The sequence below is a fragment of the Astatotilapia calliptera genome, chromosome 17, assembly GCF_964374335.1.
Source record: "Astatotilapia calliptera chromosome 17, fAstCal68.1, whole genome shotgun sequence".
Classification (NCBI taxonomy): Eukaryota; Metazoa; Chordata; class Actinopteri; order Cichliformes; family Cichlidae; genus Astatotilapia; species Astatotilapia calliptera.
In genome coordinates, this window is record NC_137438.1 from 23,391,681 (window position 1) to 23,408,350 (window position 16,670).

At 41.2% G+C, this 16,670-nt stretch overlaps 2 protein-coding genes across 5 annotated transcripts in view; both read right to left on the bottom strand.

Moving 5' to 3' along the window:
• The window catches only part of dgki (diacylglycerol kinase, iota), a 102,886-nt gene extending 100,579 nt beyond the window's left edge, over positions 1-2,307 (bottom strand). For 3 of the 4 annotated variants that reach the window (XM_026147876.2, XM_026147878.2, XM_026147875.2), the window contains exon 1: positions 1,736-2,306. In XM_026147876.2, coding sequence (XP_026003661.1) covers positions 1,736-1,959 — 224 coding nt within the window. In that variant the 5' untranslated portion in view covers positions 1,960-2,306. Of the gene's footprint in view, positions 1-1,735 lie in introns of all 4 variants that reach the window. The other variant, XM_026147877.2, reaches the window with a different exon arrangement.
• An 8,567-nt stretch (positions 2,308-10,874) lies between these two features.
• The window catches only part of creb3l2 (cAMP responsive element binding protein 3-like 2), a 34,602-nt gene continuing 28,806 nt past the window's right edge, over positions 10,875-16,670 (bottom strand). The window contains exons 9-12 of the mRNA XM_026146737.2: positions 15,224-15,323; positions 14,879-15,008; positions 13,630-13,864; positions 10,875-12,346 (exon numbers count right to left, since the gene is read on the bottom strand). Coding sequence (XP_026002522.1) covers positions 12,271-12,346; positions 13,630-13,864; positions 14,879-15,008; positions 15,224-15,323 — 541 coding nt within the window. The 3' untranslated portion in view covers positions 10,875-12,270. The remainder of the gene's footprint in view (positions 12,347-13,629; positions 13,865-14,878; positions 15,009-15,223; positions 15,324-16,670) is intronic.

Here is a 16,670-nt window from a genome sequence, read left to right on the forward strand (position 1 = left end):
ACAACAAACTACTCCTGCAGTCATAAAATTGGAAAAAGGCAAGCCAGCTGCGGCACTCCCCAGGAAACACAATCTCCTGGAAACCTCACTTAACCAAAGATGGTTTCCCCTCGGAACAGAGACTCCGTAAATGATGACACAATAAACACAAAGGAGTTGTGAGTCTCTGTTGTCTTTGCCTTACACTGTTTAAAAAGATCATGCACACTCCAAACAACAACAACAACAAAATGGGTAATTATCATCTGTCGAATGGATTGTAATAGGATTATTATAATGTACCAGCACTTTTTAAAATGAGATGAATTGCATTCCTCAAAAAAAAAAAAAAGGAATGGTTTATTCAACTGTAATGTGTTTACATGGGGAATATTTAATTTGACTGGGTCATTAATTACTGGGGCAATAAAAGGCTTACAGTAATTATCCTGCACCCCCACCCCACCCCCACCCTCCACCCAGGTTTAAAAAGAAATAATTTATCAAATGCAGCCATAATTTTTAATTTACAGTTTTTATTCTTTGTGTTGACGAAGACCAAATGTGATTTACAACTTTAAAATGAATGAATTTCAATAGGAGGGGATGTCTCACCATGGAAACCAAGAAAAAGAAGTGGCAATCGGTGTGTTTTCACCCAAAAACATGATATTTTTCTAATCAGAGTAGATTTTATTCCCTTAACTGATCAAAGTAGGTTTTATTGACCAAGCTGTTTTGTGACCTTCAATCTAACCAAGTAGTTTTTAATCCCTAAACAGAGTCATTTTTACTTGATGATTAAAATCTACGAGTCAAAGTGAGGTCGACAGTGCAAGTTGCAAAATGACTCACTCAACCTCTCCTGCAAACCCTCCCACATTCAAAATGTGAACGCCATCGACATCTGAAAGTGAAAAATATTAATTTCATGACACAAATCAGTACATACGAGCACAGAGTCACCAGATTAGAGGTCGTGACCCTTTCTTATCAATTTTCCCAAGCAAAGATTTAATAGTGCTGATGGTAAAAATTATACTTCACTTTATCACACTGCCCCAAATCAGACACAAACAAGTTAGTCGAACACAAACAAGCTGAAATGATTGATTTGACCCCCAACTACAGATCATTTCCAGCAGACACATAAACACAAAGCCTAGACAGAAAGACAGACAGATAGACTGTGTGAACGTGTGGACTTGGGATCTGGCCAGTTTTCACTATCAACTGCAGCTGCCAGTCACACTGGGGTGTCAGGATGCTGCTGGCATTCACGCACGCACGCACACACGCACGCAAACACACACCACAAATCAATACAGCTTCACTCCCTCCCCCTCCTCCACACTGTTCCAGCACCACAGGGACATGCACACATTGTTGTGTATGTAAAATTGTTTTTATCCCTCACTGATGGGGCTAAAATGCCCTGGCTTTTGTGCGCATATCAGTGCTGGGGCTGTCAACAGCAGCATGGTGAGCACAGCCTGGGACAAGGCAGGGTTATCATAACTATGACATGTGAGAATTTAGCTTTTCAGCTATGAGCTGAAGTATGCACCACTCAGTGTGTGTTTATGTTTACAAGATTTAGCTAGCATGGGTGTAATTCTTGCAGCAGCTTTAGCCTTTAACGTGTAACTTAAGCACGAGGAGAGTGAAGTATAGGCGCAAAGACATAATAAATGCACAAACATATCCTTCTCGAACCAGTATCCTTCCCCAGCATCCTCCCAGCTATCCCACTCACCGATACGACGTCTGTTTTCTGAACGCCAGTCCCCTTAATTTCTCCTCCAGAGTCTCTTGCTCCATGTCAGGCAGGCTACTGAACGTGTCGCTGCAGCAGCCCACGGCAGCCTCCTCCGAGCCGGCTCCGGACTCCGAGTCACCCCCGTCAGCTCCGAGAGAGGCCGGGCGCCCGCTTAAGCCCCCCGCCGCCGGGCTGGTGCGATCCTTCGCTTGGGGGTCCATGCTGGTCGCTCCTCGCGGTGTCACGCCGCGCTGGACCCCCTCTCCTCCGGGTACTGAGAGGACGCGGATGCCGGCGGTGAAAAGGAGAGTCTAACTACTCCGGCGTGATAATAAATTTAAAAAAAAAAAACGTAACGCTGAGAGCGGCTGTGTGGGCTTTGACCGCTGACCGCCTTTATATACTGCAGCCGAGCACGGCAGCACGCGCAGCCGCCTGGACAGCAGAACGAACTGCACTCACGAGCCCCCTGACCAACTGGCAGTGAGCTACGTCAAGCTACGCACGCCAGGTAGGAAGTGGGAAAACTTGTCTTCAAAATAAAAGCCCCCAAACTTTTTTTAAACGAAACATTTTTATGTGACATTTGATATTTTAAAAAATAATATTATAATAATTCATTAAAAAATTAACCATCGTCTTTTTATGTCATAAAATAGTTATTTATACATAGAGCAGTAAGGTTTTTTGCTTGTTTGTTTTTTTTTACTATAGTTTTGTGCCCGCCTTTTTTTTTTAATTAGAGGTTTAAACTAGGTTTCCTTTCGCTTTCTTCTCCTACTTTTTTAATTTTGGACCAGTGTCCCCTTAAATAAGCCCGAAAATACCTAATAAGTACATTTTACAACAAATGACAAACACAAAAATATTCTGAATTTTTTTAAAAAAAAAATGTGAGTTCTTGCACAAATTATAATTATGATTTAGAATCAATCCCTGCACTTATACTTTTTTACACATTAAGAAGCTCCATATTCCCATGCATTTTTTTACCACAAGTTAAAGGCAAATTTAAAATTTCAGATGACATAATTGTTTTTAAAGCTCAAAATCTTTAAAACTACTATATTATAACTAATATTAGTGATTTATTTACAGTTTCTTCTTTAACATCAAATCCATTGAAACGTTAAGTACATATTTGATATTAAATGGCTTCCACGAGGTTCCTCATAGCCACAACTAACCAATTAATTTAAAAAACAAAACATTTATTTCGAAATACTCACACGGAAGTTATGTGTTTTATTGTTTGCGATATGACACAGGTTTAAAAACTGCAAAAGCGCGAGCTAATGTGAGGGCGGTGACAGTAAACACGTTCAGTGTGTGCAGATCTTGGCTGACTCCGACATCTATCCATCCATCCGTCCTTTATCCATCCACATGGCTCATGGGGTGAGCAGCGTGGCATTGTGGGATACTCCCTCTCCTCCTGCTGCTCTCTTTTCTGCAGCATCATCAGTGAGAAAGTAGGCCAGAGCGTAAGCATACATGCATCAACACATTCAGACTGCTAGTATCTCATGCTCAGTCTAGTCACACACATACACACATTCCATGATGTCAACATGCTGCCCTTCCCTCTTCATCATGCTTCTTTGCTTCCTACACGTTGCTGTCAGTCTCCCTGTGAAACATCAGGCCACATCTGTCCCTTTTCACTCCACTGCACCGGACCATCAGGGAAATTACTGCTGAGTTTAAACAACCTTTTTTTCATGTGTGCATGAAAAAAAAAATCTGTCACTGTATATAAACCTGATCTCTCCGGTTCATACTGTTATAGTGTTCGCTTAGTGCATAATAGGCTGTCAACCTAAGGAAGAGACAAGAAGATGAAAGAGCAATGAACACTACACGAAAACTAATAGCACTATTAACCACAGGTGGCACGGACCAGTAATTGATATGCAAGCCACATGACTGTACAGCTAAACTAATGACTACAGGTAATAAGCTTCATTAACATTAGTCTAATCATATAAGAGTTACTAATTTTATCTACAATACTGCAGCCATACTGTCCAAAAGGCCTTACAAAAATTAAAAAGAACAAATAACTGCTTAATGGTAACCCAAAAAATAACCAGTGATGGGCACAAATGGGCAAACTGAATTATGCTGAAACTTAAACACACTAGTATTAGTTAAGATTTATATAAATCTTGGGTGATCATGGTTCAGGGGGTTGGGAGCTTAGCTTGTGACCAGAAGGTTGCCGATTCGATCCCCAGCTCTGTCTGTCTTGGTTGTTGTGTCCTTGGGCAATACACTTCAGAGGGGCCGATGGCGCGATATGGCAGCCTCACTTCTGTCAGTCTGCCCCAGCTGTGGCTACAACTGTAGCTGCCTCCACCAGTGTGTGAATGAATAGTGGAATTGTAATTTAAAGCGCTTTATAAATCCAATCTTTTATATATAATTTTTGACCTGCCAAATTGCATTTAATAGCTATTTTATATTTTCTTTTAAAAAAAACAGCAACATATAAGCAATTGCTTTTCCCTGAACCCTTTCTGTCTGAAATATAACGGGGTTATTTTTTATTTAGTTGTTTATTTTATTTATCTATTAGTATTTTTCATTGTTTTTGGAAAATACTGCTTGTTTTGCTATGATCAGACAGAAATAAAATTAATGAAATGAATTCACTAGAGAAAATGTCAAAAAGAGTTCCACAGACTCTGTCATATTGGATAAAAGGTCTCCTGAACTTTGATACCAAGTACCAAAAGTACCAAGTTTGAGATCAGGTTGAAATCACTTCTAACCATTCACTTTATCGGATGAAACAGCGAGACTTGAGCGCCAGCTATCACAACTCAACCAGCCATTACTTGTTCAGTTAGTCTTTTACCCTAATACCCGGTTTCTGAGGTGGCCAGAAATCTCATTTCATGGAAGAATCTCTGTGTGAGCAGATTTTTTTAAACTTTATAATGTCTTTATAATGTCTACAATACCAGAGTGCAGACTAATAACAAAAGAAAATATCCCTCACAAATCCAGTATATATGTGTAAGACTTCTAGTTTTAAATACTCGTATCGAGACCTTTGAGCGGTGTTCTCGGTACCTCCAGCTCTTTGGCTGCAGATATGTCTTTCAAACAAAACCCTCAGTTGATAAATGAGAAACTACAAAAGTGGCTTGTTTACCGATCGAGTTCAGTCAGCAGTGAGTCTGCTTCTCTGGACTGTGTCTGTCTGATTTCCAGGGAAATCCTTAGAAATGAATGCTGCTGTGTGAAACGCATAAATCAGTGCTGCACTAAACTTTAAAGAAAACAGAAGAAGCTAAATCCTGCTAAATCCAGTCAGGACGGTCAGGTTTGTGGGATGTCTCGTTTTCAGCAACAGAAACTGTCAGTCTGCAGTTCTAGAGCCAAAAATTGCCTCCATCAAAACTATATCACAACACGAGTCAGCATATTCACATACTTTTTACCATTTTAACATGCATGACATCACTGTGATTCAGTAACTGTACATTTTGACCTGTGCACAAGCACCAATTACTGCATCTCCTCAAATGAGGTTCTCCTAAAGTGAATCAATCCCCAATCTCCTCCATAAAAACAGTTCAGTGGGTGAGTTTGATTGGCATGTGTCATGGGCAGCTGTAGCATAATGGTGGTGTTGGTGCTTGTTACTAAGCAACAATTATTATGTAGGTCTGTGTGCCTGTTGCAAACGTACAGTTTATGAATGAAGCTTGCTAACAAAGTTCGCAGGATTTAGCCAATAACTTAGCATTCCATGCTCTCCACCTTGAGTTCAAAATATTTACACTGGAACTAATAAAGTGCTAGTTTCAAATTCAATGAGTGATGTCACAGTAGCTATTTCCATTTTGCATACAGTCTATAGCACTGACTCAATTGATTCTGTGAGCGTCATTCATCTAGTTACACAAACTTTATACATGACTCTGGTGCCTGGATGCATAATGGAAGAGCCTGGGACTGATCCACTAACATCTCCATACCTGTACCTTCTGAAACCATGCTGCTTAAAATGAATGGCCTGATCAGACAGGTGATGACAATAACAAACAAAACCTCCATCCATCCATTTTCTTCCACTTATCCAGGGCCGGGTCGCGGGGGCAGCAGCCCAAGCAGAGAAGCCCAGACCTCCCTCTCCCCAGCCACCTCCTCCAGTTTATCCGGGGGAACACCAAGGCGTTCCCAGGCCAGCCGAGAGATATAATCTCTCCAGTGTGTCCTGGGTCTGCCCTGGGGCCTCCTCCCAGTGGGACATGCCCGGAAAACCTCACCCAAGAAGCGCCCAGGAGGCATCCTTATCAAATGCCCGAACCACCTCAGCTGGCTCCTTTCGATGTGGAGGAGCAGCGGCTCTACTCTGAGCCCCTCCCGAATGGCTGAACTTCTCACCCTATCTCTAAGGGAGAGGCCAGCCACCCTTCGGAGGAAACCCATTTCTGCCGCTTGTATCCGCGATCTCGTTCTTTCAGTCACTACCCAAAGCTCGTGACCATAGGTAAGGGTAGGGGCATAGATCGACCGGTAAATTGAGAGCTTCCTTTTTACACTCAGCTCCCTCTTCACCACAACAGACCAGTACAGCGTCCGCATCACTGCAGCCGCTGCACCAATCCGTCTGTCGATCTCCCGCTCCCTTCTCCCATCACTTGTGAACAAGACCCCGAGATACTTAAACTCCTCCACTTGGGGCAGCGTCTCGTCCCTGACCCAGAATGGGCACTCCACCCTTTTCCGGCTGAGGACCATGGCCTCACATTTGGAGGTGCTGATTCTCATTCCCAACGCCCCACCGTCGGGCACAGCCCGAAAAAGGGACATGGGCCCATCTTCCTGCAGGCCCAGCACCCACAGGAGGCACCGTAGGGGTCGGGTGCATCGTGAGTCGGGTGGCAGCCAAGAGCGGAGGTCCTGGCAGACTGATTCCCGGCTACCAAGACAAGTCAAAAAAAACCTTCAAAGTAAAATGAGAATTAACCGAGGGAGTCGTGATACAGATGCATGTTCCTAATACCTTACAGGAAGTAAGAAACAGTAAATGGTCTAGCACCTTTCTGCTTCAAGTTTCATTTCCACACAGTGCTTTTATCCATGCTTGAGTGGTTTCTAACAGTCATACAGATTCGTCACCTAGCAGAAGGATGTCTCAGTACATGGGCCGAGGAGTCAGGAATCGAGGAACCTTCTAATTTGTTGATGATAACTCTACCACCTGAGCCACAGCCACTTGTGAGACAAGGAGGTAAGTATGAGACAAGTAAAGATGAGAGAGAGGGAAACACTGAAGGAACTGAACACACAAGAAATAAACTCAAATAGAAACTGAAGTTAAATAAAGGCCAAAGAAACGAGCATTAGAATAGAAAACCACCCAAACAGGCATCTAAAACTCCATAAATTTAATAATAAAAAGCAGAACTTAAAGAAACATGACCAAAGGTATCAATAAATGCTGATTTACATAGTACCTGATAATTAGGACTCAGAGTTTTGACATACTAATCTGCATATTAAAAGAACCTGCCTATTATTGTGAAGGCCTGGACACGGAAATCCGGGCGTGTCTTGAGGCACAGTAACAACAGATCCTTTGGGCCAGACGGGTCGTGGAGTTTGTTCCACTGCATCCTGTGAATGCTCAGTTGGATTGGTATCTGGGGAGTTTGAGTCGAGATGAATGCCCTGAGAGGTTTTGGGGTTTAGTGCACTGTCCTCCTGGGAGAATGCCGCTGCTATGTATAGGTGTGCTTTGTGTGCAACAATGCCAAGATGGGTGGGTACGTATAAAATTAACCTCAGCATGAATGTCAGGGCCTAAGGTATCCCAACAGATGACCGGTGTTACCGAGAGCTGCTATCATTGTCAGTGGTTGTAATGTTGATCACTTGTTTGGGGGTTTTCCCCTCTGTGCAGGGTTTGGCTTTCACGCAACACTCCAGGAGTGAAATTCACTTTTAAACTTGATGAGCGTTCTCCCATCAGGACTTGAAGGCAAAAACAATGCAGCAGCTTTCTCTGTGAGCCCCGATGAAAGGATTTTCATCCATAATTAACGAGTAGAGCGGCTGGAAACTTCTGCAATACTGAATCAAAGTGTGAAATCAGACCGCAGCTCCTTGTAGTTTGCACTAACTCTCTGCCACTAGCGTTTCATCAGATACCGTATTTCTGAGTCTGCTCTGATGTTTATATTGGTTTTATGGCAGCATGATTCACCATTGGTGGAGTGTTTAGTGGGATTCATTGTGGCTGCGTTGCTGTGAGACTAGAATGGAATGAGGCTGTGGGACTGCGTATTGTCTTGGGACTGTCAGAGCAATTCGCACTACTCATTATGAGACACTGCCGCTAATCTATTTCAGGATCTTTGTCATGATGGAGAAGATAAAATCTCCCCTATTGGCCAGCGTGTTAACCACGAGGCTCATTTGTGTCCTAATAGAGTTTGTGTCTAACGTAAATCAAAACACACTCTGAAGCTTTGACATTAGCAAGAAATTATGGTCACCAGCTTAGTTTTAATGTCTTTAATGTAGTCAAAGGAGCTTGCAAAGATATTGATATTACATAACCTACAGTTTATGCTGTTTTTTTTTTAAATACAAACAAATGACCGCAAAAGATTAATGGAAACAAACAACAAAAGCTCATTTGTGCAGTCATAGCTGTGACAGTTTGGGTTTTATTAGCACTGCATCTTTACTGAGTGAGAAAATAATTCACAGGAATTAGCAAACATAAAAATTAAAATTTAAAAATTAAAGGCTGTTTTAAGCTTTAGCATTAAATGAATGTCTTTTCCCACAGACCTTCATGGATCTGTGTTGATCAAGTTCATTTTAAACGAATAACCTTTACTTAATAGAGTAAAGCCCTTGATTTTATACATTTAAATATCTGGATTTATACTTTTTAAAAATATTTGTGGGGTTTTTTTCCAGATTGTGCCAAACTGATTTCGACTTTTTGAGACTTTTAGAGACTTTTAGAGAGTGAAATATCCATATTGGTACATAAGCCAGAATTCTTCATGTAGTCGGCTACAGAGGTTTTAGGACAAGGCTAAATTGACCCGCAGATAAGCTGCTGCTTGTTTGTGGGTCGATCAGCCTTCAGTTTTATCTTCACTAACTGAAAAGCTGCTCTGCTGGTTTGAGGTCAGGTCACTAATTTGTCAGTTGAAGAATATCTCATTTCTTTGCCCCGTGAAACTCTTGGGTTGTTTTTGCAGTTTGCTTCAGGTCATTGTCCATTTGCACTGTGAAACTGCAGCCAATCGGTTTGCAGGGTTTGACTGAATTTGAGCAGCGAGTACAGCCCTGTACACCCCACAGTTCAAGATGTTGCTGCTATCAGCTATCGCATCATCAATAAACTCTAACAACCTATCTTCGCTGGCATCCATATACACTCCGCCATGTTTGACAGATGATGTGCTTCAGATCACGAGCTTTTCTCCACCCATCATTCTGCTACACGTTCATCTTAGCTTCATCTGTTCAAAGGATGCTTTTATTGGGTTTTTTCCAGCTCTTGTAGATGGTTTCTTTTAAAGTCTGACCTTCTTGTTCTTGAGTCTAACCAGTGGTTTGCACCTTGTTGTAAACGCTCACACCTACCTCCTTGAGCGTGTTTCTGACTTGGTTATATTGATTTGTAAAGTTAGTTTCCTTAACCATAAATATTTCTTGCATCGTGCACTTTTCTTCTGTTGTCTTTTGCTGTTGCTGAGATGCCCAGTTGTTTTGAATGAACCAGATTGCTGCTTGATTGTTTGGCTACTCCTTCAGGCTCCTTCATGTGCACTGACATCTTGTTGGACCTCATGTTTAAAATATAACAATCAAAAGCCATAAAATGCAAATGCAACACTTTGAAATAGCTTAAAAATGGAACAAATCTTTCATTTGTCATGAAATAACAGGGGGACAGGCCTCACCTGGTCATTAAACTGCTTGACAGTCAACTGTTCAATTATTTTTCAGCGTTTGATATGACTGTGTATAAAAATAATTGTCATTCCTAAACAATGAATGTAAAATATTTGGTTCAGATTGAATTAAAACGGAATGTCTGCACTTTATTCAAATCTTGATTATTTAATTGAAAATTCCTGGTGGTGGACAGAAAAAACTTACTAAAACTGTATCTTTGTGCAACTCACTATGGAGCTAAATAAGTGATGATACCTTTTCTTAATTACCACATCCATTCATTACTTTGTGTTTTATAAGTCAACTTCATTAAATCAGTAAATATTGTACAGCATACAGTAAATACTGAGTAAGTTACTGGCAATAGCCCAGAATTAGCATCAGCATCAGTCAACCAATATGTTAGTCTGGTTCTAGATTCGGTAATACGGCTGTGATCAAACTGGTTGAGGTGGTACAGAATATTTATACCATGCAAACACTTATCACAGCACACTTTCTGCAAGAGAGGTAAAACACAATGACTCTTGACTTAAAGGAATGACACCGTCGACATGAGAGACTGAAAAAGAACGAACAAATGAACACACAAACTCGTGAATATTATGCTTTTACTAAGGAAAATACTTTATTTGCTTGAAAGCATAAAGACAGAAAGGCTGGTTTTACACAGAAGCAGCGAGGAAATTCAATTTTATTTGGAAAAAAGTTTTCTGGCGTAACAAAAGGGCAGCGTGCTCATCTCGAGTCTCTGATGATCTTTCTGTTCTGGCAGTGAGAAATGTGTAAAGAGCGTCATTGAAAGCTGACAAATCCATTTCTTGATATTGACAAAGCTTCAAATGCATATTTTGGCTTTACAGTCTGTAGATTTGGTCAAAAACTGTTGTTTTTAATCCTGAGCTGTAAATTACCACGGGTTCTGGGGTTAACTTTAATTTAAAAAGCTTCTGTTACTGATTGGTATCATACAGCTGACGGCAGCAAAGCTCAGACATTTAAAACCTATGTGTAACACACTTGAGGTGGACAGTTAAGACACTTTAAAGTCACTGTGATCTGGAATTAAGCTAAACAGAAAGTCAGGACAAAGCCTGCAGCTAAGACGTCTTACGTTCATAATTTATCAACAGCACAGAGCCCAAAATAGAGTCAGAATGAATAATGGATTGGTTCACAAACTACAGATCCCAGACACATTTAGACGTTCTCATTTATTAACAACTCATATTTACAAAAATATAAACTTTTTTTTCCCCATTTCTCGAAAGAAATATTTTTGGCAAATGCTGTAAAATAGCTGTAAAAGACTCCTGGAGCTGACAGCTAAAGTGTGCAAGGCAAAAGTGTTGCAGGATTTAAGATAAAAACAAAAAAAACATGATACAGAAACTGAATCCGTGGTTTCAACTTAAATGTCCAATCACATGCTGTTGTTTTTTTCTATTCCAATCTGATTTTACACCAAGAGTCTGATGAGATCGATACCATTCATAGCCACTTTCAGATGAGCTAAACTTTTCGAAGTATGCTAAAACCTCACTAGACAATGCTCAGCGCCAGAATGAGGCCAGCAGTGTCTAAACAGTAAATAAGAAGCAGTTAGCTTAGCTCAAGCTCAATATTAATCATGCAGGTATGCCAGTGGTATCAATCATCTCAGTTAGCTCTTTGCATTTTGAGGTCAAATGGGCAAACGTGACCTATAAAGGAACAAAAATAAAATAATTTTGCAGGAAACCACGTCTCAAATATCAGCTTCTGACTGGCACACGGTGACTGTCGTACAAAAAGAACCGAAGACCAGCTAACGGGGTCCCCACGTGCCAAATATGAACGAGAATAACCCACTTCAGGTTGGGTTTGAACATTTCAGTCAGTATTTCCTTGAGGAAATAGAAAGAATGTGAGTGTAGATTGAATATATTGTTTTAACCCAGTTAAAAATGTTACACGAGTGCAGCAACCCCAAGCTAGGCCCTCGAAAAGAAAAAAAAAGAATATATAAAAAGAGTACAATAAAAATAAAAAGACAAAACACAGTATGAACACAAACAAGTATAAAAATGGGCTGTACGCATTACTGGAATGAAATAAAAACATTTAATAGCAATAAAGAGCAATAAATTTTGAAAAAAAAAACATCAACAAAAGCGTCTATAAATATAAACGGTTCTCATCAGTGTCCTGTAAAAAGCCTCACATGTCATATTTTAATATAATTACCCCTCGAATAAATGCCACACTCTCTTTGAAATTCTCTAAGTGTGATTTTTAAACACAGTGTCTCGAGCCGGATCAATTAAAACAACTACAACTGGTAAGTTGACTTGTGAAAAACTATTCAGTGCAACTTTAGTTCAGAAATTAAGGCAACCAGTGCCCCTCTACTCTTTTTTTATTCCTACCATTACAGTGTATCTGATTAAGCAGAGATGGCATTAAAAAGAATGACCTTAAAATATCAGCAGTGGAAGCTTCTATATGAGGTTTGCTCCAGGACACTGAACCATGCTCCAGAGAGGGGTCAAAGGTCATCGTGGGGAGTAAAGGAGGAAGGATTGGGGTTTTTTTTGGTGTGAATTTAAATCTCAGGAAGTCTCGTTGACTGTTCTCTCCAGCTCTATCACTTTACTTCTGCTCTCGTTCGTCCTCTGCTCCAGAGACCTGAGAGACACAGAACAACTGGATGAGATTCAGTTCACTACAATAAAGTCTTCTCTGTGTCAGGCTCAAAGGAAGCCAACATATAAGACGCCAAAACTCTGCTGCACCTCAGCAAACGCTTAACCATCCAAACATACAAAGATGGTCTATAACTAAGGCGGATGGGAGCCCCCGCAACAACAAACAAAAAATGTCAATTTTAACTTATATAGCACATTTCATTCTACCTAAACTCAATGCGCTTAACAGAAAATACAAACACAAAAACCTGTGTAGGTTTTCAGTGGCTTAAAGCAGTGAAAGCAGCACAATAATACATGAAAACACACACACACGGGTATTGAGTGTAGGTCTTTGTGAGCAGAAAGGCTCCGAGTCTGTTTTTGAATGTCAGCACAGATGATTGATCTCAGGTCAGCAGGCAGCTTGTTCCAAAGAACAGGACCACAGTCACTGAAGGCCCCCTCAGCACACTTGGGTCTGATTCTACGAACACTGAAAAGATCTGCACCTGATGACCTGAGGTGTCTGACTGGGTTATAAACAGCGCGGAGACGAAGGCCACACAACACAACCGCGCCGCTGGATTCAGACTTCTCCACTAAACTAAGATTAGTAAACAAAACTACAATAACCAAAACCCAACCTAAATATATTTAATGAACCAAAACTGGGTTAGCAGCTGAGGACTAATGACCTGGCTTTATGTCAGACTGTTGAATAATGGTGGGCGGATCGATGTTTGGCTGTGCTAACCTGCCTGGATATAGAGGCTGATGTTAATTTTAACTTATATAGCACTTTCATTCTACCTAAACTCAATGTGCTTAGGGCAGGGATAGCTCAGTAGGTAGAGTGGTTGCCCCATGATCGGAAGGTCGGGCTTCGACTCCACTGATCGGCTACCCTGAGGTACCCCTGAGCAAGGTACCGTCCCTACACACTGCTCCTCGGGCGCTATGGCTGCCCACTGCTTCACTGGGTGAATGGGTTAAATGCAGAGGAGTAAGATTTGTGATTAAAACAAGACTCCCAGTGTGCTCAGAGGAGGTAGTGTTAGTTATTACAGGTCATGGTTATCTGCGTTTTCACGAGCATCATAATTAAAATTGTATCTATGGTAAATCTGTGAGAAAAGTGAGGTTTTAATCTTATCGAGAAAGTTAAAGTGGGTGAACTCTTTCTTTTGATCGAGTTCAGGTATTCTGTTTACTCCCAGTACCATCATCATCATCATCATCATCATCATCATCCGAGTACTCCTCATCGTGCTGTGTGTTTACCTGTGCAGGTGAAGGAGCAGGTTTTTTGACGTCTGTGTGTCGTTGCTTTTATTCCTGAAAGGTGGGTGTGTTTCCATCCTGGTGGGCTCAACCCCGAGTTTCTGCTGCTCTGAGCGGCGCCACGCTGCCATCACGACGGCTGGCGTGTCCTCCCATTGGTCGGGATATTCACCACCCAGGCCGAGGAGGTGTGGCTGTTCGTCTTCGAAAGTCGATAACAGACTCCTCGACTTAACTAAAAGTTGGGGATAAGTGCTTATTAGTGCCTAATTTTTGTGAGGAGAAAGTATGACTGTGTGGTGTCAGGAAAATCATTTTTAGTTCCACACTCACTCACACACCAGCCCACACACACTTTATAACTGTGTAGCACCACATGTTATTGTCTGCCTGGTGAAAAGACTGTGCAGCCTGTGGGTTTGTGTGTGTGAGTGTGTGTGCATGTGGGCAGGATGGGAGAGGAAACTGAAATTGATTGTTAAGAAAATTATATCTGGTTTCTCTTACAAAAGAAAAAGTGCGTGCATGTGGGAGGAAGCAGAGAGGATGCAGTGAAAGGTCAACGCCACTAATCAGTCTCTGTAGCTGTAGGAGGCATCTGATTAGCAGCAATGTTATAATGGACCACCAAAGTTTAATAGCTGGGAACTAATGATTCATTACAATGGAAACAGCAGGGCAGGTCACTTAAGCTGAAATGACCAGGAAAGGTGACTCGAACTGTGGGTGTGTGTCCACACTCGTCTCAGCTCCACACGCATGAATATACGGCTTCATACGGAAAATGCAAACATTTCTGTGTAATCAAAGTATCAGCGTAACCATGGTGATACTCTGCCTCTGAGAGCCGTTGGACAAATGTACAATTGTATGTTTTTGATGGAAGCAGGAAAAAGTCAGGAACACAAAATGCCATCAACTTTTCTAAAGTTCATCTGAGGTCATCTATCTGCCCTGCCAGCAAAAAGCTGTTTAGCAAACATCTTTGAAAAACATCTGGGGTATTTATTTGTGTTCATATTTTGCTGTTTTGTTCAGTTTTATTTTGTTTTCATGCAGAAAACCCGACTATGTCAAGTACAATATATTCATACTTTCCTCTCATATTTACATTAATATTTAACCGTCCCAACAATACTATATTTTTGCATTTACGTTAGGCATGTGATTAGGCTAAATCACGCTGTAACTACGCTGAGTAAGGTGTATTAAACATGTGTATAGAGTGCGGGTTGGTGAGTGTGACTACCTGTAGCTGTGTAGGACTCTTTGACATCCAGCTGTTTGGAAGCGAGGCCCGTTTCAGTGATGGTGGAGCGTGGCGTAAAGCTGCTGGGATAAAAACTCCCCGAAAACAGCGCGAAACACAACACAACCACCTACAGAGAGACAAACACAAAGAGAAGAAGAAGAAGAAGGGTGGAGAGAGGGGAGGGAGAGGCAAATAAATTATGAATCACACATAATGCTACGCTGCTAATGAACGATGGGAGCAGATGTTTCTAATTCAATATTTTAATCAATGTTTCATCAGCACAATCTCTGTTAATACACACACACACACACACACACACACACACACACACGCACGTACCATTAAGCATGATGATGTCTGGGTGCCAACCATCCTGCAGGACTTGGAAACTTTTCCTGCCACGGCTGCCTTGAGAGACTGCAGCTGCTGCAGGAGAGACCTGTGGAGAAACACACACACACACACAGAGGTTACACACACACACCTGAGTGCATCGTGCATGCTTTTTTCACCATATAGACAATCTGCATTTAATGTATCGTGTAAAGAGAGTGCAAACCATTACAGCTTAGCACAATAAAACACCTGCCTCACTTTACATTTCTTCCGACTCATTTTTGAACTCGGTGACCACAAAACACACCGACTCCTGGCTTAGAGTTGTTTGTGGGTCTGTGATCTGTGTGTCAACACTGAAGACTGCCTCGAACATTTTCTCAGTTTTGTCAAAGTGCTGGAAACGGCGTTCGCACCACGGGACACCAAAGTATGAGCCCAGTTTCTAAAGCCTCTCTTTACAAAGTGCTAAGAGGGTTAGCTATACAAAAAAAACAAAAAAAACAACTACACAATGTGTCTAAGCTAGAACTCGTGACCAGAAACCAACAATAGAGCTAAAAACACACAACATAATACCTGACACGGCTAACCCAGTTAACCTCGATCCTTTAAATCTGTTGGTTTTCTATGATTATTTTTAAATTTCCTACCTTGATGTTTTTTGTCAGCTGTTTCTGTCTCTACACTCAGTGTAAGTGTAACTGAATGTAAGTGTGAAATGAAAGCAAACAGCTTAGAACGCACTGACATGACACGATCCATGAGATATTTTTAAAATAAAGCTTAAAATTTAATTTCTCAGGGGAGAAAGGATCAGCTTATCATTTCAGACACACAATGTCTATTCATTGAACAACCTTTCTCCATATTTTTTTTAACTTTTGTTTCTTTATTAATTTTTTAACATGCAAAGACATTGTTAGTTGTTATGTGTGTGCTGATTTGTTCTGTTTTGTTTAGAAAAACAAAAAAACATTGTTGTAATCTGAACAGGTTTGCAGACTCTTCTGTACTGCCATCTCCAGGACTGAAAAATGAAGCCACTGTGGAAGCATCAGAAAGCTGCAGTTCCTCATCTGGCCACTTGAGGCCGACTTCCAAAGTGAGTCAGATCCCATAGACTTACATGTTAAAATGTCCATTTTACAGTAGTAATAAGCATGTTTTACAATTTGGGGTTCGATTGATAGTCTCCCTCCCCCACCCCCATCCCCATTCATTACCCCCACCATAAGTGCATGGTGGTGTTTTTATTTTATAAATATTATTTATCCAGATATTGGCTGCTGTGATTGACAGATAGGGGGAGCTGTAGTTGTGTACCGGGCCTCATATTTGCTAATCGGAGTTGCTTAACTGTACCACTCTTCTTTGTTTGTGTTGTTTGAGCTTTTTTGAAAGAATTGCCTTAATGGCACTGAAAACAACAAGGTGGCAAGCTTCAAAA